The 21,473-nt window shown below is 33.6% G+C and overlaps 3 protein-coding genes across 3 annotated transcripts; 2 read left to right on the plus strand and 1 right to left on the minus strand.

The window, feature by feature from the left end:
* Positions 1-2,583: 2,583 nt before the first annotated feature.
* LOC121266797 (probable glutathione S-transferase) lies at positions 2,584-3,668 on the plus strand. The gene is made up of 2 exons (XM_041170621.1): positions 2,584-2,981; positions 3,115-3,668. The coding sequence occupies exons 1-2, from the start codon at positions 2,661-2,663 to the stop codon at positions 3,457-3,459; spliced, it is 666 nt and encodes a 221-aa protein (XP_041026555.1). The 5' UTR covers positions 2,584-2,660; the 3' UTR covers positions 3,460-3,668.
* Positions 3,669-10,180: 6,512 nt separating this feature from the next.
* Positions 10,181-12,612, plus strand: LOC121266799 (glutathione S-transferase U19-like). The gene is made up of 2 exons (XM_041170624.1): positions 10,181-10,499; positions 12,126-12,612. The coding sequence occupies exons 1-2, from the start codon at positions 10,311-10,313 to the stop codon at positions 12,468-12,470; spliced, it is 534 nt and encodes a 177-aa protein (XP_041026558.1). The 5' UTR covers positions 10,181-10,310; the 3' UTR covers positions 12,471-12,612.
* Positions 12,613-18,835: 6,223 nt separating this feature from the next.
* Positions 18,836-20,881, minus strand: LOC121266800 (lactosylceramide 4-alpha-galactosyltransferase-like). The gene has a single exon (XM_041170625.1). The coding sequence runs from the start codon at positions 20,646-20,648 to the stop codon at positions 19,212-19,214; it is 1,437 nt and encodes a 478-aa protein (XP_041026559.1). The 5' UTR covers positions 20,649-20,881; the 3' UTR covers positions 18,836-19,211.
* Between the last annotated feature and the right edge of the window lie 592 nt (positions 20,882-21,473).

Below are 21,473 nucleotides of genomic sequence, written 5' to 3' on the forward strand. Positions count from 1 at the left end.
TCACCGTTATTAAACCTTTACCTCTGATTCATTTGTTATGTACTTTATTTCTTCCGTTGATGCCCTCTTCCATTTGAGTATTATTACATTTTTACCCTTTATTACAGTTTTACCCCTTATCGTGTGATGCCTGATCGACTTCTCACACAAGACTATAAATGGAATGAAAGGTGTCAAACAAAATTTCCTGCACATTCCTGTTCACTTACTTATAGGTTCTTTTTAAGTATAAGGTGATGTGCACACATACCAAATTAGATTTCTAGTTTCGCCCATGGCAATCGAGAATTTTTCTTTAATTCTAATAAAATCAGTTCTAATACTGGCATTATAAGATAAATGCTTATGAGGGGTTAAATATTTGTTACGAAAAGATGATTTGTTAAAATAATAAAATAAGTGTTAATTATTGTTGTGAGTACTGATCCTTTTTTTATTATTATTATTTTTGTTTTTTTTTGGTCTAATCTTTTCGGAATAAACTAACTTGTCAGTTTATGTGACTTTTGGTTAACACGTTGATTTCAAACTTTGGGGTAACGTGTTCATTTTGAACAATTACTCCTTTAATCATTTAAGAGTGGGGCTATTACGCCGACCCACTCTTACCGCTGGCGTATCGCTCAGTGATTTTTTTTTTTTTTTTTAATATTTTTAAATATTTTTAAAAAATAAATAAAAATGTACCAATATACTTAAAATCACTTCCTTAATTATTAAGTAAAAAAAAAAAAAATTTGACCAACGGTTAAATAGAGCGATCAAAGTGGAGAGGCATAGTAATTTTATTCATCATTTAAATAGTGAATAGAACTTCTTTCTTTTTTTTTTTTCTTTTTTTCCTAAGCAAGCAAACTTCATTAAAAAAAGATGATACATATTAGAGGGGTGAGGTTCCTCAACAAAATACCCCAAAACAACAAATACAGTGCAAATGTGGTGGAAAAAAAGAAAAAAAAAGTTTTGAGACCAATTTTCTTGGTCTCTACCCAAACCCTATTAAGAGGGAACCGTCTTAAAAGACGTTTTGAAGGCAAGCCACCGCTGGAAGCAGTGCAAGTAGATGCACTGTAGTTGATAGTCTTAAGGTATTTGTTGGTGAGGTCTCTAGTCTCTCTCACAAGATCATCAATTAGGGAAAGCAATAACCCGGATATACCAGTAAGGGAAGAGCAGATCTGCAGAGGAGGAATAGTCAACCCATGCCTCTGGAGTGGAGCGTGAGGACCATCCGTCTATAAAAGGGAGAAGGCGTCTGGCCGATCTAAAGGATCAGAGGGTGGTGATTTTGCTGGTGCGACGCGTGTAGCCAACAGAGCTGTCGAAGTTCGACGGCGCGTGAAAACTACGCACAGAAACAAATCGTGCATGAGGGCCACACGTCGACATATTGGATGCAGTTCTGCATTGTCCCAATAGATTGGCAGGAGGGAAATGTCGTGGTGAGGTGCGTGTCGACTGTTCATAGCTAGAGTGCAACAAGTCTAAGAAAATCCATGCGCGATGAAAAAATATTATTATAAAAATATATTCACAAATAAATAATAAAAAGAAAGAAAGAGAAAAACGAAAAGGAGATATGGAAATGGAGAGGAAGGGGTGAGCTTCGGTGGACAGCCCTTGGAAGGATTTGTTTTCTTTCTAAAAAGCAGAGCTTCTCTATCTAGCTCGATTTTTTTTTATAGTGAATAGAACTTGAGTTCGAAGTTCTCGAATATGCTTTATGGTAAAAATAGGCAGCCTATACTATATAAAAAGTGATATTTGTATATAATATTCGTTGAAATTAAGTTCAATTTAGATTAAAAATTTATCTTAATTCATTTTATTTTATTATTATAATTTTTTTTAAATTCTTACACAAAATATAATAAATAATTTAATTTTTTTAAATTTTAAAATAATAATAATATTAAAAAATAATATTTTATTCAACTACCTATCACTATTCCGTCCAAATCATCTTAACATAAACAATAAAAAGCAGGCAAAACAACCTCGTAACAAAGCAAGTGGTACATTTACACTACGTAAGCAGTGACATCACTTCATTATCCGGACCATCTGGAATTACGCAGAAGGATGCAGGGGAGACTATTAGGCTTTAAAAAACGACACACAAGGGTAGGTAGTTGGTAGAGTCAAATGAATTAAGAAAAGGAAAATGATATGCTTACTGTTGGGCTCCCGCTGGTCATTTCTTTTGTTTTTTTGGTTTTTTTTTTCACTTCGTAATTAAGTATAGAATTCGTTAATTATAAAATTATTTTTATTATAAGATATATCTAATATATAAAATCTTCAATTTGTGATATTAGGCTCATTTGTATAGTAATCTCATTTTAATATTATAATTTTTTTAAACTTTAGTATAAAATAAAATAAATAATTTAATTTTTTTAAATTTTAAAATAATATTAAAATAAAATATTCTAACTTTCAACTTTTATTTCTAACTTACGTATAGTATTATCAAAACGCACCAAAGTTATCTTTAGGGCTGCAAGCACTCGATAAGTTATTGAAGCTTCTCAATCCGTGCATGCCGCCATAACAAACTATAAATAAAAGGATAAAGTTCTTAACGTGCTCCACAATCTCTTTTGCTTCCTCTATATATCTCACCTTAATTTCTTCTTCAATCCTTTGAGGTATCTACAATGGCGGGTGATGATCAGGTGATTCTGCTGGATTTCTGGGCCAGCATGTTTGGGATGAGAGTCAGGATCGCCTTAGCTGAGAAGGAGATCAAGTATGGGTACAGGAACAAGGACTTGAAGAACAAGAGCGATCTGCTTCTCAAGATGAACCCAGTTCATAAGAAAATTCCAGTTTTAATCCACAACGGGAAACCGGTTTGTGAATCTCTCATCATTGTTCAATATATAGATGAGGTTTGGAAGGATAGGTCTCCATTGATGCCCTTTGATCCTTACGAGAGAGCTCAAGCTAGATTTTGGGCCGATTTTATCGATAAGAAGGCATGAATTCTAATTTCTTTTACGACTTGATTTGTTTGACAAATTTATTTATTTTTAGTGCTTTAAACTCTCCTCCACCTGTTTTGTAATATATGAACAGTACTTTTGACGTATAGAGTGTAAATTAATGCAGGTGTATACGCCCACAAGGAGAATACGGACCACAAAAGGAGAAGAGCAGGAAGCAGCAAAGAAAGAGTTCTTTGAGATCTTCGAGATATTAGAGGGAGAGCTGGGAGACAAGCCTTATTTTCAGGGTGAAGCATTTGGGTTTGTCGACATTTCTCTCATTACTTTCTCCTGCTGGTTCCATACCTTGGAGACGTTTGGTAACTTTAGCATGGAGGTGGAGTTCCCGAAGATAATTGCATGGACAAAGAGGTGCATGCAGAGGGAGAGTGTCGCCAAGAGTCTTCCTGATCCGGAGAAGATCTTGGAGTTTGCCATGGAGCGTAGGAAGGAGCTTGGCTTGGATTAGAGTAATGTTTTGGCAAGAGTACTGTTGAATTCGTGTTAGCGTGCATACTTGCACAGTTTTGATCATGGTCGTCATGTACTGTGTCGTCCACGCGTTGAGTTTGTTGTATACTTATAGTTTAGGTAAATAAATGTCAGTCGTGTGTTAGGCCAAGAGAAACGTGTAACGTAAATTATGATCTTTTAATAAAAACCATCTTTTGTTTAGGTCAAGAGAGGCATGAATTAGGGGTGGGCAGCGAGGCTCGCACTCCACTGCCCCGCCCCGCATCTAGGGCCTCTAGCCGGGGCGGGTGGCTAGGAGGGCCCAACCCCGCCCCCGCTTACATTTATATATATATATGTTATATATAAATATAAATAAATATTTATATTTTACAAATTGTGTATATATAAATATATATTACAATTTGTTAGATTTGTTCACAAAATATATATTGACAAATTTAAAAATTACGTAGTGTAAAAGCTAATACGTTATAATTTACACAAAATATGCAGGATGCGGGGGCGGGGGCGGGGGACGGGGGTGAAGACCCCACCCCCAGCCTCGCATGCAGGGCGGGGTGCGTGGAAGGGGTGGCCACCCCTAGTGCCACGAATGGTGTTTATCTTCTTTTGCTTTTGAACTTTTGGTGCACTTTATACATGATGTATAGTCTAAAAAGCGACCAAACAAAATAAACAAACGTTTGACAAGCATTAATTCAGATTCTAAAAATGTGAGGTGACAAAAGTATAATAATAGACATGCATGAATACTTTTCACAACTTTTTTTGTAACTAAGTTTAATGGTTATATATGTATGTGTATGTATTTTTGTATGCATTTATGTTTGTGCGTGTATCCATGTGTATGTATAAGCCAATCGAATCTGAAACTTTGATAAATGCATACGATATTAACTGCTATTTAAGGTGTCGGAATCTAATCATATTGTTTTATTCAATATGACGAGAGGTCTCCTTGTTCCTCCCACCCCTCCAATGTATGTCTGCCATTTCGTCCTATACTACATTACAAATTCGAGGACTGGGATACAAATCTTACATAATATAAATCATACAAAAAACGAGAGGTGAGAGAGGAATTTTTCTTTTATAGTCAGGGTTATGTTTTGAAACAACGCCGTTTTGGGACATCCAAAATAATGTAATTTCATTCATTACAAATCTATTATACATATATAATACCGGATAGGGTATATCCCAAACAAGTTGAGCCCCGTCCCCCTATGTATTTAATGTTTGGGTGGATGCCTCTTAGCTTGCATCTGACAAACGGGGCTTGACGAGTGGACGAGGCTCCTTCACCCACTCTTGTTACTCAACGATAAAAATAAAGTAATTTCATAGGACTAAAAAAAATATCTAAACTCATCTTAGGTCATGGATTTCAAAAACTCACTCTATCATCTCAACTTACTACTATTCATAAAAAACTCAACTCATCTCAACATCCAAACGAGCTTAAGAATTTAAGAACTCTAAAGACTTTTTATACTTTAAGATATAGGGCTGATACCCGCATGGTGCGAGTCAAGGTGTACCCTTCCCTGCAGCCCACCCCGCACTATGTGGGGGTGGGTGTTTTTTCTCCCTCCGTCCCACCCCCCACTTAAGCCAACACATTGGATCTAAAAAAAAAAATTTTTGTCCAAAAATATTTTCTTAAATCCAAATTATAATATAATTAAAATTTATATATACAAAAAGAACTTAATGAGACTTAAACTCATTAGAATTAGATTTTGGATTGTCTTAACCTCCTAAACCAACCTTTATATAGGAGACAAAGATAATACAATAGTTATCCTTAAGCAATGTGAGACTTACTAAATGACTTGAATACAATTTCAAGTATTTAATAAATTGTATATATATCTATATACAATATATATTTATATAAATATAAAAAAATTATATATGTAGAACGGAGGGAGTGGCGGGGTTGGACGGGGCCATGCTAGGGTCATTCCTCCCCTTGTCCCTGCTAGGCCTTCTCCATGTAGGGCGGGACGGGGGGCGGGGTACGGGGGCTGTAGCCCACTTCTATTTTAAAAGATTACTTTTTAGATATAAAAAAATGTGTTGCAGCGAAGGTGCGATGACTTCTAATTTAAAAAAAAAAAAAAGGCATACTACTCGCGCCACAAACCTACCAATAGACAATTTTTTTATTGCATTATTTAAAAAAATGGTTATAGGTGTTCGATTTTTCAGCAATTCACCGAGATGACTTATATAATTGTGATGGGGCCAAACTTATTATTTCTTAATTATATAAATAAAAATATTATTATTTAAAAACTGAAGGGGGATAGATCCGACTGCAGCAATGACATCGTCCACATGTAAATAAAGGGCAAAGTTACTTTACTCTCCACTTTACTCACTTCATTTTACCGCTACTCAAAAAAATTTATTTATTTATTTATTTAATGATTAAAAAAATAATTTTAAGATTATTAATTTTTTTTAAATATTTAAATATATTAAAAAAATATGAAAAAATAAAAAAAACTTTACACTGGACAGCCAACGGTAACATGAGGCGGTATAATAGCCGTACCCTAAATAAAGTTAATGCTGATTGATCATAAAGACTTCGTCCTATCATGTTTTAAAATTCAGTTCAAATTAGGCAACTGGGGAATAGCCAGACTGTCCCAGCCATGTGGCCATGTGGAGTTTTTAAAGATGTTTAAAAGATAAGAATTAGGTTGTATTTAGATGTTGAATTGAATTGAGTTAAATTAAATTGAGATGATAAAATATTATTAGAATATTATTTTTTAATGTTATTATTATTTTAAAATTAAAAAAAATTGAATTGTTTATTATATTTTGTGTTAGAATTTAAAAAAATTATAATAATAAGTTGAGATGATTTTAGTTACCAAACGAAGCCTTAGTGTACGATTAGAAACCAAATTAAACTTAACTCATTTTAACTCATCATTATAATTTTTTTAAATTTTAACATAAAATATAATAAATAATTTACCTTTTTCAACTCTCAAAATAATAATAATATTAAAAAATAATATTCTAATAATATTTTATCATCTCAATTCAATTCAGTTCAACGTCCAAACGCAGCTTTAGGCTGAGTTTGGTTACAAACTAGTTGAGTCTAATTGAGTTTAATTTAATTTTAAGTTTAATTTAATATTTAAATATTCAACTCTTAAATTATTAAACTTATCTTAACATCTAAACATACTTTAAACTCCATTTAGATGGACTTTACATAACTCTCTCCACCACACAACTTACTACTATTCATAAAGGACTTCACTCAATTGAGCTAAGCTTAATATCCAAATGCAGCCTAATAAAAAGGGATTTAAAAATAAGAAAATGCAATTGGATTTTATCAAACTTATTGCTCAATCGTATTGCTAATACATTTTTATTTTTTTTACTTAATGATTAAGAAAGTGATTATTAATAAAATTATATCTTTTTTATCTTTTTCTTAATTATAAGAATGTCAAAAACAATACTTGAAAAAAAAAACAACAACAAAAACAAAAAATTTATAACTAGAGTTACGCCCACCGATAAATGCTGGGCAGCCCGCTAGCACCATCCTTAAAAATAAGTCTATTAATATAGTATGTGTTAGGCTAAATTTATTTTATAATAAAATAATTTTATAATTTAACGCTAGTTAAACTGTTAAATATTCAACCATGAATCCAAAAGTTATAGAATTGTTAGATACTAATTTGATTAAACTTTTAATCCTCAAGATCATAATATTCCACCACGTTTTCGAATCTAATATCCACAGTGACCCACTCTATCGACACTAACCCGATAGTAGCCATTTTCTTTTTAACGGTTTCACTCATCTATCAATATTCAATAACTTAACACTATGCTTATACATAGTACTAAAACATTTTAATCTAATCTATAGGTCGCCCCTTCCATGACTTGAACTTATGATATGGTCTTCGCTATGATACCCACAGTGACCCACTCTATCGACACTATCTCGATGGTAGCCATTTTCTTTTTAATGGCTTCACTCATCTATCAATATTCAATAACTTAACACTATGCTCATACATAGTACCAAAACATTTTAATCTAATCTATAGGTCGCCTCCCTTCCATGACTTGAACTCGTGATATGGTTTTTGCTATGATACCAATTGTTAAAGACCCAACCATTGATCCAAAAATACAAAGACTATTGGATACTAATTTGGTTAAGTGTTTAACTCTCATTATTCATAAAAACGTACTACATCAAATCACGTTAATTTATAAATTTATTTTTATGATATTTATTTCTGATTAAAGTATTTCTGAGTTAAAAAACATGTTCATCAAAATTAGAGTCTGGATTTCTATCAAGTAGCAAATACGGTCGGTCTTGCACTCTTGCTCAAAGTAGCGAGCAAATTTACTAACATTCAGTGTTGTTATTTTTTTGAAAAATGATATTTCTAATTTTAAAGTATTCAAGTATCACACACTCCATTTAAAAGAGTGAATAAATTTATAATTTATATGAAAAAATTATTTTTTCAATAATAGATTTTATTTTTTTTTTCAAAAAATAAGTATGTAGAACTTACCTTTTAAGATTATATGTAACATTAGTCTATCTTTTCTTTCTTCTATCAGATATTGCTGTTTAAAGAATGCATATACACCCAAATTATGCATCCATAGTTTCAGGTTATTTGCCTAATTCTTTATTAGAGAAAACCATGCAAAACTTTATGTTGGATGTCAATGCCTTTTGGTATAAGAGTAATGCTATACAACTTTTCTAATCTCTACGTATCATATTTTTTTAAATTTTTAAATTTTTTAATATTCTTAAATTTTTTTTTTATTTTTTTTTAAATTAATTCAATTCTTCTATTTATTATTCATATATTAAATATTTGATAAAAAAAAATAATAAACTTTAAATGGCACCGGTTCTAGTTTTTCACGGAGACTCAGGTTATTTGCCTAATTCTTTATTAGATGCTGACGTAATCTTTAAATGATTTGCCAATAATGATCATAATAAAATAATAAATAATTTATAAATAATAATAAATTACTACGGTTCAATCCCCTACCCTATTACCTAAATTTTAAAATTAAAATATTAAAAAAATAGTACAAATGTGATAAACAACAACTTTTTTATTTATTAATATCGAGTTCAATTAATACAATTAATATTACCGAAAAGCTGACGGTCTGTATGCACAGATTTCATGTGTCTATCAAAATTCTTTTATGATTTTAATTTTAATTTTATTTTTAATTTTTATTTAACTTATATATTTTTATTTTATGTGTATAGGACTGAATAATTTTACATTGTATATAAAAACAAATTTCAAATATAAAAAGATATATGGATATTATAAATTTATTGGCAGAAATGAAATATTTAAAAAGAATTAAAAAAAATATTTAAATAATATAAAAAAAAATAAATAAACTGATGAATGACATATTGTAAAAATTAGTATGTAAAATAAAAAAATAAAAAAAGTTTTGATAATGTATTTTAAAGAATAGGATTAAAGAATCTATTCAAAGTTCTCTTACACACTTTAAAGTTGTCCGTAACATTAGTCTATTTTTTCTTTCATCCATAAGATATTGCTGTTTAAAGAATGCATGTACACCCAAATTATGCATCCATAGTTTCAGGTTATTTGCCTAATTCTTTATTAGAGCAAAGCGTGCAAAACTTTCTGTTGGATGTCAATGCCTTTTGGCACAAATGGCCCCGGTTCTAGTTTTTCACGGAGACTAAGGTTTCGTTTGAATTCAAAACATATCTCAATTCATTTTAATTCATCTGATCTCATCATTATAATTTTTTTAAATTTCAACATAAAATATAATAAACAATTCAATTTTTTTAAATTTAAAACAACTTTCTCAAATTTCGACATAAAATATAATAAACAATTCAACTTTTATTTTATTATTCACAAACCATATCAACTCATCTCTGTATCCAAACCACTCATATCCTATTACCTAAAATATAAATTAAAATACTACAAAAATAGTACAAATGTGATAATCAACAACTTTTTTATTTATTAATAACAAGTTCAATTAATATAATTAATAACCGAGAAGCTCAAGACGGTCTGTATGCAGGGACTTCATGTTTCTATCAAAATTCTTTTAATATTATTGTACATTCAAATTTAATAATTAATATATAACAGATATTCTATTTTCAATTCGATATAGAGATTATACAATCTACATTAAATGATATAATTTAATTTTTAATATTTGAAATTTAAAATTTATTTTTTAAATTAAATTATATCATGCAAATATTTATTAAGTGTATTCTACGTTGAATTGATTAATAATTTTTTTATATATAGCCGTGTGTAGATATTTTAATTTTATTTTATAAGAAGGGTTATATATGGTTGACCTTTAACTAAGTATGATTTCGTCCCTCAGTTGGGGGGATTGGATGGATGGTAGGCTAGAGGCAGAGAGTGATCCTCGCTAGTTGCTAGCTAGGTTTTATGGCGGCTTGAAATTAGGCAAACTGCCATAAATTAGAAAAGAAAATACTATTTTTATTTGTTGTTGTTATTTATTTATTTATTTTTATCAAAATAATTATTTTATATTAAAATAATAAATTTTCATGCAAATAATTATTTTTATTATGGATATTCATGTTCCTATCAAAATATCTGGCTGCAGGGACTCTCATGAAGGATGATAATAATAATTATTCAAATTATAAATAGAAGGATTGAGTTCACATGAGTGATAGCTGATCCACCTCTATCTCACCTTAATTTCTTCTTCTTCTTCAGTCTTTGAGGCCTGTACGTGATAATGGCAGATCAAGTTATTCTACTGAATTCCTCGATTAGCGCGTTTGGGATGAGGGTTAGAATTGCGTTGATTGAGAAGGGGATCAAGTATGAGCACTGTGAGGAAGACTCGAAAAACAAGAGCGATCTGCTTCTCAAAATGAACCCGGTTCACAAGAAGATCCCAACTCTAATTCACAATGGGAAATCGGTATGTGAATCCCTCATCATTGTTCAGTTCATAGATGAGGTTTGGAATGATAGGTCTCCATTGCTGCCCTCCGATCCTTACCAGAAAGTGCAAGCTAGGTTCTAGGCTGATTTTGTCGATAAGAAGGTATTCACGATTTTGTTGGATTGATTGAGCTTTAGCGTTACCTTTCAGCAAAGAGAAAAACTTCAAACAGGTTGCGTGTTATTTTTTATTTTACACCAGCCAATCAAATTTCAACAGATACAAGACTTATGCATCTTATGGTGTATGCGAGTTTATTGAATTACACTGCAGTTCTCTTCTTTGATTTTGAATATCTTCTTCTCTCCTCCAGCAGCTCTCTTCTCCAACGCCCTCTCTTGATCTTAGCATAGCTCGCTGCCTTGCGCATGCTTTTTTTCAAAAACTCTTTTGTATTTCATTGTTTTTTGGGTTTTTGAAACTTTGTTTTTCTTTGTTGCTGGATTTTTTTTTTTTTTTTTGCAATTGCAGACTTTTTTTGTTGCAAATTAGTGTTGTTTTTTGGCGTTGGGTTGTATTTTTTCCTGCGAACAGGTGAGAGAGGACCTATGGGAAGTGTTTTTCATAAACCTTGAACACTTCACCACAAAGGAGAAAGCGTACCTCACTGTTCTCTTCACTAATGTTGAGAATGACATCTATAACTAGATATTTTTCTCAACTGCAGACGTTCGCTAATCATTTGGTCAAGGATGTCTATTAGCTTACCAAAGTGAACCGTCATGAGATGCCTTATGCCTTGGTGATCGATCTTCCTAAGCAAAGGACGAATTTTATGAGTTGTAGAAATCTGAGCAGGACGATGGGTGGGAAGGAGGGAGGGAGAGAGAGAGAGCGCAACGGATGAGGGGGAGAGAGAGGAAAAGTGATGGAAAAAATAAAATATTGTGATCATCTGTATGTGATTTATTATTTATTTTGGTGCAACCTATATGTGGCAGTGTCTTATTCGTGGGTGTAAAAGAAATTATGCCACTCGACCGGCTGAGAGCGTCTCTCTTCAGCAAAACATCATTTAGTCAAAAAAAATTTATTATTTATTTATTTATTTATCTTTATTGTTTCGAATCGATTCTGATCTGGTTAGTTGAGCTTGAGTTATCCATAATAAATTCTAATAGTCTTTTTAACTTCTTTCTGGATCCAAAATAAGTATGAGAAAACTAAAGAGATACTTAATACTCTCCTCCTCCATTTGTTTTGTACCATATGTGTTGATGTCATGTTTCACCACCTAGGCCGCATCACGATTCCAAGCCAGCTGGGCCTGCAACAAACCGAATGGTCCCCCACTGTGGAAGGCCCCACTGCCCGCATCCCACGATTGTTTGTCTACCACATGCTCATATCGTGGGATCAGGCGATTTATTGGGTGGGGATTGCTTCCTGATGCCGGGTTGGGCTTGAGAACCAAATCTTTGGGGGCCGTCAACTAGGTCACGGGCTTTGTTGGGCTTCCCGGCCTGGGCTCTTTGCCTGCTTCAATTCTCTCCTCGAGTGGCCCGGGTTGGGTCTTCATGGCTTGGGCCCGAACCTTCTCTTAGAAGGTCCTCCCTCACAATATGAAAAGTATTATTAACGTAAATGGGTGCAAAATTGTAGGTGCATGAGACTATCAAAGGAGTACCATGGAGCACAAAAGGAGAAGAACAGGAGGCAGTAAATAAGTTCTTTGAGACCTTCAAGATATTGGAGGAGGAGCTGGGAGACGGACCTTATTTTCAGGCTGAAACATTTGGATCTGTAGACATTTCTCTCATTACTTTCTGCACTTGGTTCCATGTCTTGGAGATGTTTGGAAAATTCAGCATGGAGGCTAAGTTTCCCAAGATTATTGCATGGGCAAAGAGGTGCATGCAGAGGGAGAGTGTCGCCAGGAGTCTTCCTGATCCGAAGAAGATCTATGAGTTTGTGATGGAGAGGAGGAAGGGGCTTGGCCTGGAATAGAGTATTGTTGTGGCCAATTAGAGTGTTGAAGTACTGCATGTTTGCATGGTTTTGGTCTGGTTATGTCAAAAGAGGCATGTAACGTGGATTATCTTTGAATAAGTACGCTAAATATTACATGAAATTGTTGCTTTCTAACAAAGGAATGATCATCATGTTATCTATTTTTTTCTTTGTTTTGGAACTTTTAAACTCGCACTTTATGTCCTCGTTGGGTTACATAAATGAGATAGGATGAGATAAAAAATGTGTGAATAGTAGAAAGATAGTTTACGAATAATAGTGAAATTGTTTTAATTAAGATATTTTATGAGATTTTAAAAAATAAGAGAGAAAAAGTTGAATAAAAATATTATAAAATCAAAATATTGTTAGAATATAATTTTTTAATATAATTTCTGTTTTGAGATTTGAAAGACTTGAATTGGTTTTTATGTTTTGTTTGGAAGTTCGTTAAAGTTGTAATAATTAGGTAATGATTATATTAGATGAGTGGAGACTATTTGTGAAATCAAACGGACCTATGTTTTTCACGTATAGTCTAAAAAGGCGAATAAAAATAGAAGTATGATTGGAATAATGTCAAGTACAAGCTTCAAATGGATAAGTGTAGTGAAAGCCCTTATAAAATGGGTCTTCCTAATAAAGAATAATTTTTTTTTATTTTTAAGGTGGGGTCCACTTTTTTACAAAGATTTATGTGAGGTTTGCCTATTTAAGACTTGTACAAATCATTTCTCATTTGAGAATGTACGTAGGAAATTATTTTAGTTAAGATGTTTTATGAGATTTTGAAAAATGAGAGAGAAAAAATTGAATAAAAATATTATAAAATTAAAATATTGTTAGAATATAATTTTTTAATATAATTTTTGTTTTGAGATTTGAAAAATTTGAATTGATTTTTGTGTTTTGTTTGAAAGTTTGGTAAAATTGTAATAATTAAGTAATGATTATATGAGATGAGTAGAGACTATCTGTGAAACCAAACGAGCCTATGTCTTCCACATATGGTCTAAAAAGGCAAATAAAAATAAAAGTATAATTAGAGTAGTGCCAGGTACAAATCTCAAATAGACACGCCTCATACAAACCCTTATAAAAAATGAGTTTCACTAATAAAGAATAATTTTTTTTATAATTTTTTAGGGTGGGGTTTACTTTTTTACAAAAAATTATGTGAGGTTTATCTATTTAAAATTTGTACAAATCATTTCTCATTTGAGAATGTATGTAGGAAGTATTGTCAGGTAGAGTTTTGATAATTTTTTAAAATAATAGAAAGTTAAAAATATGTTTTGTATGGATATTTATGAGAATGTGCATTAAAATGAGAAGTTGTTTGAATAAGAATCGTTTATAAGTGTATTTTGTATTGATATTTGTAAAGATATATAAGTAGATTTGAAAGATTACTTGGATTAAAATTTTAAAGGCATGCATATATCTTGACTGTATATGTATGCTTTTATATAATAATATTTTTTTATAACTTTTTATATAATCATTGTTGAAGATAGAAAAATCACACAATAAGTCAAAAGGAGAGAGAGTTATTCTCGACCCACTAGTCGACTTGGACCTTGATCAGTGTTGTTTAGAGTATCTGACAGTGTTCCGGTACGGCTGCACGATATTAATGCGTATGTATATGGTGGTGAATGGAAAAACAAGTGCAGAGAAAATAAGATAAGAGACATACATATTTACATAGTTCGGCATATCGTCTACGTCTACGGGTGTTTGGGAAGGAAAAATCTACTATAATATATTTATTTACAGTCTTTCATGACCTCTCATTTCTCACTGTACAAAGATAGCTGGAGCTCTTCCTGTGGAGAAGATGTCTTTCTTGAGAGTTTGAAGAAGAAGAAGATCTGTCCCTTAGTCCTCTGGCCCTTTACTTTTATCTAACTCTCCATTGTGTGTGCCTGCTTACCAAGAGGTGACTAATCCCTTTGCATGTCTGTCAATGGAGGTCAGGTCTGACCCTTGGTGTATCTGAACATTCTTTCCATTTTCACTTCTTTCTCACACCCTCCTCTGCACCTATAATTACTCTTGTCTCATATTCGCTCCCTCTCCATTTTGTCCTTTAGTGTAATTTGGTGGGTTAGGTCTAGCCTTCAGGTTGAGTATTTTATTCTCCACAATTATATTTTAAATTGACAACATTTCTATAAAATAGAATATTATTTTTATAAATTATAAAGTGCTATAAAAAGTATAATATGTTCGTCATTTTCTATAACACATATATACTTGTCGAGGTTGCTACTAAAAACTATTTTTATCATCAATGGTTGTGGAAGTTGGTGTTACTGTTATGCATGTGGCTGCATGCAATAGTCATTGACTGAGGTGAAAGTTGTCGCGTTATTTCATTGGGTGGCAGTTTCCAACTTTCCATTAGTATATTTCTTCTATATTATTTTTTTACTCTTTTTTCACATGTATTTTTTAATACTTTTCAATATTTAAAAAAAAAATCATGACATCATTAAAAAATATTTTTTTAATTATTAAATAAAAAGAAAAAAAATAGTACAGAAGCAGTAGCATTTTCCTATTTCATTTATTTGTTTTATTTTTCCTCAAATACTTCCAAAGAATTCTTAGACTGTATTTGGATGTTGAGTTAAGCTGAGTTCAGTTCAGTTTTTTATGAACAATAGTGAGTTGAGTAGTGGAGGAAGTTATGTAGAACCCATCTAAACAGTTTAAAGTGTGTTTGGATGTTAAGATGAGTTTAATACTTTTTATGAAAAATTGAAAAATATTGTGAGTCTACCGTATAAAGATGTATTAAGTTGAAAAAAATTGTGGGTCTCACATTTAAAGAGATTTTGAGTTGAAATGAATTTAGTAATTTGAGAATTGGATGTTTGGATGTTAGACTCAGTTTAAAACTAGATTGAACTGAGCTGAGATCAGCTGAATCTTACAACCAAACACAGCCTTAGAAGATAAGAATGTTGAGCCCATCCCTGAAGTACACTATGCATATTCCAGAAATGAGGTAGAAGATAGTGATTCAACTAACCGGGGGATACTTGACATCAGATGGATCATCAGAGCTGCGTGTGCTCAACTTCTACAAGGAAAATAAGGCCCCAAAGTTGGACTGAATTGAGATCAATCTAAAGTTGAATCTAATATTCAAACACCCAACTCTCAAATCACTAAACTCATTTCAATTCAAAACATCTTTACACGTAGGATCCACAACCTTTTTCAATTCAACATATTTTTATATGCAGAACCCACAATCTTTTTTAACTTATCATAAATACATCTAATCTCATCTTAACATCTAAACACATCTAAACTCATTTTAGGTGGATTCCACAAAACTCACTCTACCATCTCAACTCACTATTATTAAAAAAAAAACTCAACACATCTCAACTCAACTCAACATCCGCCTAAAACTTGTGAGAAACAATTTTGCTATGTACAGAACAAAAACAGAGAATGCATTTTCAAATTCTCACTTCTTGCGTTGGTGCTATGGTCAGTGGTCTTTAAGCTCGTCTTTGGCTTCGTGGTGTCACTAGTGTGGTCTTCCTCTCTAGCTCGTATTTGGCTTCGTGGTCTTCAAATCTTCAAGTGGATATGTGCGGGTATTTGTGTGGGTCATCTTTCTCGTGTGGGTCATCTTCAAGAGGCCGTAGCCATTACCACCGAACCGATCTTCACTGAACTGGTCTTCTCCTCTGTGTGGGTCACTTTCGTGGGTATTTTCTAGTTCCTCATAGATTCCAAACAGAACTCGAGTGAAGTTCTAGCACGGTGGATGCCAGTCAGCCAAGAAGTAACGCCTCAAGATCAAACAACTTCACCTGTGAAACACCTAGTAAAAAATTGAAGAAACTGTACAAAGGTAAAGCACCTTTTTTTACTTGCTCTTGTTTCATGATTTCCTGGGAGTTGCTGTTTTAGGAACAATGTTAACAAAATCTATTGGTAGGAACAATATTGCACATTGGTTGAGTTTATTACTCAGAAATGCATATGTTTTGTGCTTCGGATAAACACATGTTATGTGTGTTTTGTGTGTATTTGAAAATAGCTCTATGTCATGTGTTTATGCCGTAGAAATGCATATTCAAGCTGCAATTTTTACATTTGCGTATTATGTTTGTAGGCATATGGATGCTATAAAGTTGAATCTCCAATATTGGATTTTACGATACAATAATCTCCAATATTTATTTTTAGTCTCATATATAGTGAAGGGGTTGAAATAAACAAAACTTTACACTATTGTATCTCAAATTTGACAACAATACAGAACAATCTCTTGTAGAATTGTTGCTCAAAACACCCAATTTCCCCACTTTAAAGCATTTTGGTCCCTTAAGCAAGCACATATCCTTTATCCTTCCCAGTATGCTTTGGCATCAAAGATCATGACAAAAACAAAAAAAAACTTATGGAGTACAAAGATAAGTGCTCAGTTGTGTGCTTTAGGTTGTTTAATTTATACTAGTTATCGCCCAGTTTAATTTATGAAGCTAATCATCTCATTCAATATTGTCTCAAAGCTAATCATCTCATTCAATATTGATGTTTTGAGACACTGACTTTTTATATTTGGTGTCTTATCTTGTGATCTTTCATTTCTATATGCTAGAAACATTTGCTTGGACCATAACATGTCAAAAGTTGTAGTTTTGATACCTCATTGCAAAGGGTGGCAATTTGGTATGCAAATGTCTACCCCCCCCCCCCCCCTGTTATCCTATTATCAAAAGAAAAATGATACATATATTTACACTATAGTGAGTGGGGGAGTGGGGGGACCATAATAGCATCTTATCTGTGAAGATCTGGAATCGGATAAAAGGAACTTAGACTATGAGAAGCCTAAGCACTCTCTCAACTCAAATTCGAGCCATAACTTAGACTCCAGTCTCACTAGGAAATTCAATGAATTCTTATACAACTATTACTAATAGCTTATGCCTAGTACAATTTGAAGAAATGCTTGCCTTCAAGATAAAGGGGAAGGGGCTAAGGTTAAGGTTAGGGTTTTGGGATGAACTGGAAATGGCAGGCTAGGGTTAGGGTTCGAGATAGGAAAACTGATGAAGGGTTAATGGTGACCAAGAAGGAGGCTTCGTGGGAAGAAGAAGAAGTTGAAGACGACGTAACGATGGCTTCTATGGGAGACGAAACTGAAGAAAAGAGGAATCGAAGGCGGCTCAGTGTGGGTCTCAAACTTCCATCACGACATTGAGGGAGGGAGGGCGGCGGCTTCGAGGGAGGGATGTGCCGTCAAGGAAGGGAGGCGCTTCAAGGGGAGGGATTTCATGGAAGGATAGAGAGGAAACGCAGAGAGGGAGGGAATTGCAAATGGAAACTGAGGGAATGATCAAGGGCTCATGGCTTCGTTGTCCAAAACGGGATGTTTTAGTTTTAGTTTTTTTTCCACATCAGCAGCCGCTTACGCAACGCTTAGATGAGGTGACTGAATGTATCATTTTTCTGTGAGAAATTACTGGTCACTCATTAGTGCAACGCAAAAATCAAAATCAACGTCATTAATTGAATCAGAATTGCCTAGTCAAATAAAGGAAGTCCATTTTATGATGGGTTTTGACTTTGAGTGCTTTGCCTTGTTCAGTAACGAATGTTTACCCGTTTGGATAGTGAGATGAGATGAGATGAATTGATCTCATCTCTGTATCCAAACGGGCCATCATGCGTCGCTCCTCTTCCACACGACTGTCGATGTGAATCTCATCCTCCAGTACGTTTTTATGCAAAAAGAGAAAAAAAATACATATCAGCAAAGAGTGCAGTGTAAAAATAGACGCAAAAGGGCGCTGAGTAGATTTACTCAAAACGAAAAACAAAATGCAACCAAATTCTGTCCCCTGAATTCTGAAGGCAACAAATCTAGAGAATATTTTCGTCCTGTTTCTTCATTTCCTTTATTTTTCCTTGGAGAGGAAAAAAGTGAGTGGGGAGGACTGTTTTAGCGGATAACAGGAGACAAAAATTGCTCATTGAGCAGAGAGCTAGACTACAAAAACAAGCCAACTTACTAATTAGAAACGGAATTCTGGATGGTGAGTCTGCATCAAGCACAGAAGATATTGTGGCATTAATATGTATTTTGACTTGTATACAACTTTTTGATCCACATGGGTGAGACCTTTTGATCCACATGGGTGAGACCCATATATATTTATTCACACATAATGACTCGTGCCCTCAATGGGGTGGCCCAACTGGCTGCCAACTGTTAAAATTTCCAAACTCAATACAAAAAATAGATGTTAGAATCTTCATAGATGCAGAGACAAATGAGAGAAATTACATAAGCAAATAAATATGAGGCCAGAAAGTTGGTGGCATATATCTCAAATGTCCTTCAAGATGGTGATGAGTTTCTTTCTTTAGTTCTTGAACAATCAAATTCTATTTGAGACTTGCCATCTTATGTATCATCATGAACGGTAACAAAAATATGGAAGCTTAAAACTATGTTCTTTTGCATTCTAGATCTCATATAAAGATACAGGAGCAACAATTTTAATGCCACAGACATAATTTCTGAACTATGAGTACCCGTTGATTTTAAAGAAAGAAAAAGCGGTTAGCAATTCCTAACATTCTTTCTTTCTGGACTGTAATGGTGGAATGAACCAAGTTGTTCATAAGGCATAACCACATTCAACAACAACGAACGATTGCAGAAGACAATTTGCCATTGTCGTACTTATTCAGTAATTACAAGCTGTAAAGCGCAGAATTGCAGAAGATACAACAATCGGAGACTATATGACTGATGATGCTTCCCTTTTCAACCTCTAGCTTCCTACTCTGCCTATTCCACAAGTGAACGACCAAACTTCTGGACTGGATCTGCCTCAACTTTTTAAGCAACCATTTTGAATGCAGCTCGTCTCTAGGCCCTCGAAACAGACTTCGAATCCGACTCCAATCAACAGGATAAAATGCCGATGGCAGCAACACAGTGAAATTAAATCCAGGCCTTCCACTCAGCCTGGAAACAACTCTTGAGACTAGGTAAGGGCCATTATGCCCCCACTTGTTCCCATCGAAAGTTAGTGCAAATTCTTCAATGAACTTGTAAAGCAGAGGATGATTCTTGTCGAATATCAACACAGCATTGTTCAATCGGCTCCAATTCCCAGTTTCATCATCAATAGTTTGAGCACCTATCACATTTCTCAACTGTGAGAAACTCCTCAGCACTATAACATCTGTGTCAACATAAATACCTCCAAACTTATAAAGTAAAGCGAGCCTAAGCAAATTAGAGAGATTTTGACCCAAAGAAACCACCCCAGGATCCACAATCCCTTTCCTTAGCCTATCAAACCACGCTTCCGCATGAGTATTCTTGAATATATAATCATAATCCGGATTAATAGCCATTACTCTGAACCCCTCATCTAAGAAAGGTTTCAGAACTCGACTTCCCCTGCTTGATTTCATTGAATTTGAGACAATGACCAGGCAAGCATTTGGGTGAGACTTAAACAAGCTTTCCATAGCCAACACTTCTCTATCACCAAATGACTTCATCGAAATCCTGGTCATAAAGAACCGAAACTTACAAGAGGCAGTAGAATTTCCAGCGAAGAAATTCTCGATTCTTGCTGAAAAAGGAATGGGCCGAACTTCGGAGGGCACACTCTCGAGCTTGCGCTTGCGCTTGTGCTTTCGGGCTCGTCTCGGCCTGGAAATCGAAGAATTGGTTATGGGTAGGATTGAAAAGCGTGATTTGCGCAAAAGGGGCGACTGGGTCTTCAAAATCACAGATGGCTTTTCTTCTTTCCTTGCATACATCACTGAAGCAGCCAGCTTTGAAGAATAGGACGAAGAAGAAGAAGACGAAAAAGAGGACCCTTTTTTCATCGACTCTCCGGCGGAATTCCCCGGGGAGAAATTGGCGGGAACGGCCGGGGACTTGGCCGGAAAAGGGAGGTGAAGGTCGAAGACAGAGAAGCCATTGTATATTAAGAGGAGAAGGAGAATAAGAGCGAAAAGGGAAGTGGGCAAGCAAAGGATAAGAGCTAGGACGTATCTCTTCAGGTCCTGTAACTGACGAACAAGAAAGAGAAGGAAAGGATCAGACTCGGAGGGTTTGACGGGGCATTCGTACATGGTCTTGCTTGTTTGAGCTAAAGTGGGTTTCATTAAAAGAAGTTGGAGTGTGGTTCTCTTTTGTGTTGTTGGTGTAGTGGGAAGCTGAGAGCATACTGCGGAGAAGGTTGAAAAGCATTTTAATGGCGGAGGCGTCAAAATATCGGAAGGACGAGTGAAGGAACAGTGTTGAGAAAATCGCTTAAACTTCGACCTTGCTCCAAATTACATTTTTAAAGTCTTTTATTAAAACATAATTTTATTTATTATTTAACGTTATAATATAAGATGATGAAAATAATAATAGTAATAATACAAAAACTTAGAATAACATTTCTTCTTAAAAAGAAATTACTCCGCGTAATAATTTGTTGTTGATATTATCTCACCAGTTTGGATATAAAGGTGAGATAAAACCATCTTATATCTCATTTCATCTCAATTAATCTCAATTCATTCAACTAATAATTTCATTATTATTCATAAATCATCTCAACTTATTTCATTATCTAAATGGGTCCTTAGGCAAGTACGATATTTCTACATTTCTATGTTTTTAAATATTTTGAACCTAACATTACTTGTATATAAAAATAAAAAAAATTATTATATTCTTAAGGTTGTGTGTAGAACACACTACTCACATCATTTAAATAATAAAATTTAATTTGTAAGATTTAAATTTTAAAATTTATTTTTCAAATCAAATTATATTATGTAAGCATTTTACTATGCATTTTTTTTAACTCAATATTGAGAAAATAGAGGCTAAAAGATTACTGTTAATTACAATTCTAAGATGTGCAAGCCTTACGAACTCATTTTGATAAAAAAGTAAGATTCATCATTAAAAAAATAATTTTTGATGTAAATTCCAAA

The sequence above is a fragment of the Juglans microcarpa x Juglans regia genome, chromosome 5S (assembly GCF_004785595.1).
Source record: "Juglans microcarpa x Juglans regia isolate MS1-56 chromosome 5S, Jm3101_v1.0, whole genome shotgun sequence".
NCBI classification, from domain to species: Eukaryota; Viridiplantae; Streptophyta; class Magnoliopsida; order Fagales; family Juglandaceae; genus Juglans; species Juglans microcarpa x Juglans regia.

Bases quoted from the DNA above. Each gene is read 5' to 3' on its own strand.
- LOC121266797 (XM_041170621.1), top strand. From the start codon at position 2,661: ATGGCGGGTGATGATCAGGTGATTCTGCTGGATTTCTGGGCCAGCATG. The intron at 2,982-3,114 runs GCATGAATTCTA...AAATTAATGCAG, and splicing joins CCGATTTTATCGATAAGAAG to GTGTATACGCCCACAAGGAG.
- LOC121266799 (XM_041170624.1), top strand. From the start codon at position 10,311: ATGGCAGATCAAGTTATTCTACTGAATTCCTCGATTAGCGCGTTTGGG. The intron at 10,500-12,125 runs GTATGTGAATCC...GCAAAATTGTAG, and splicing joins TAATTCACAATGGGAAATCG to GTGCATGAGACTATCAAAGG.
- LOC121266800 (XM_041170625.1), bottom strand. From the start codon at position 20,648: ATGAAACCCACTTTAGCTCAAACAAGCAAGACCATGTACGAATGCCCC.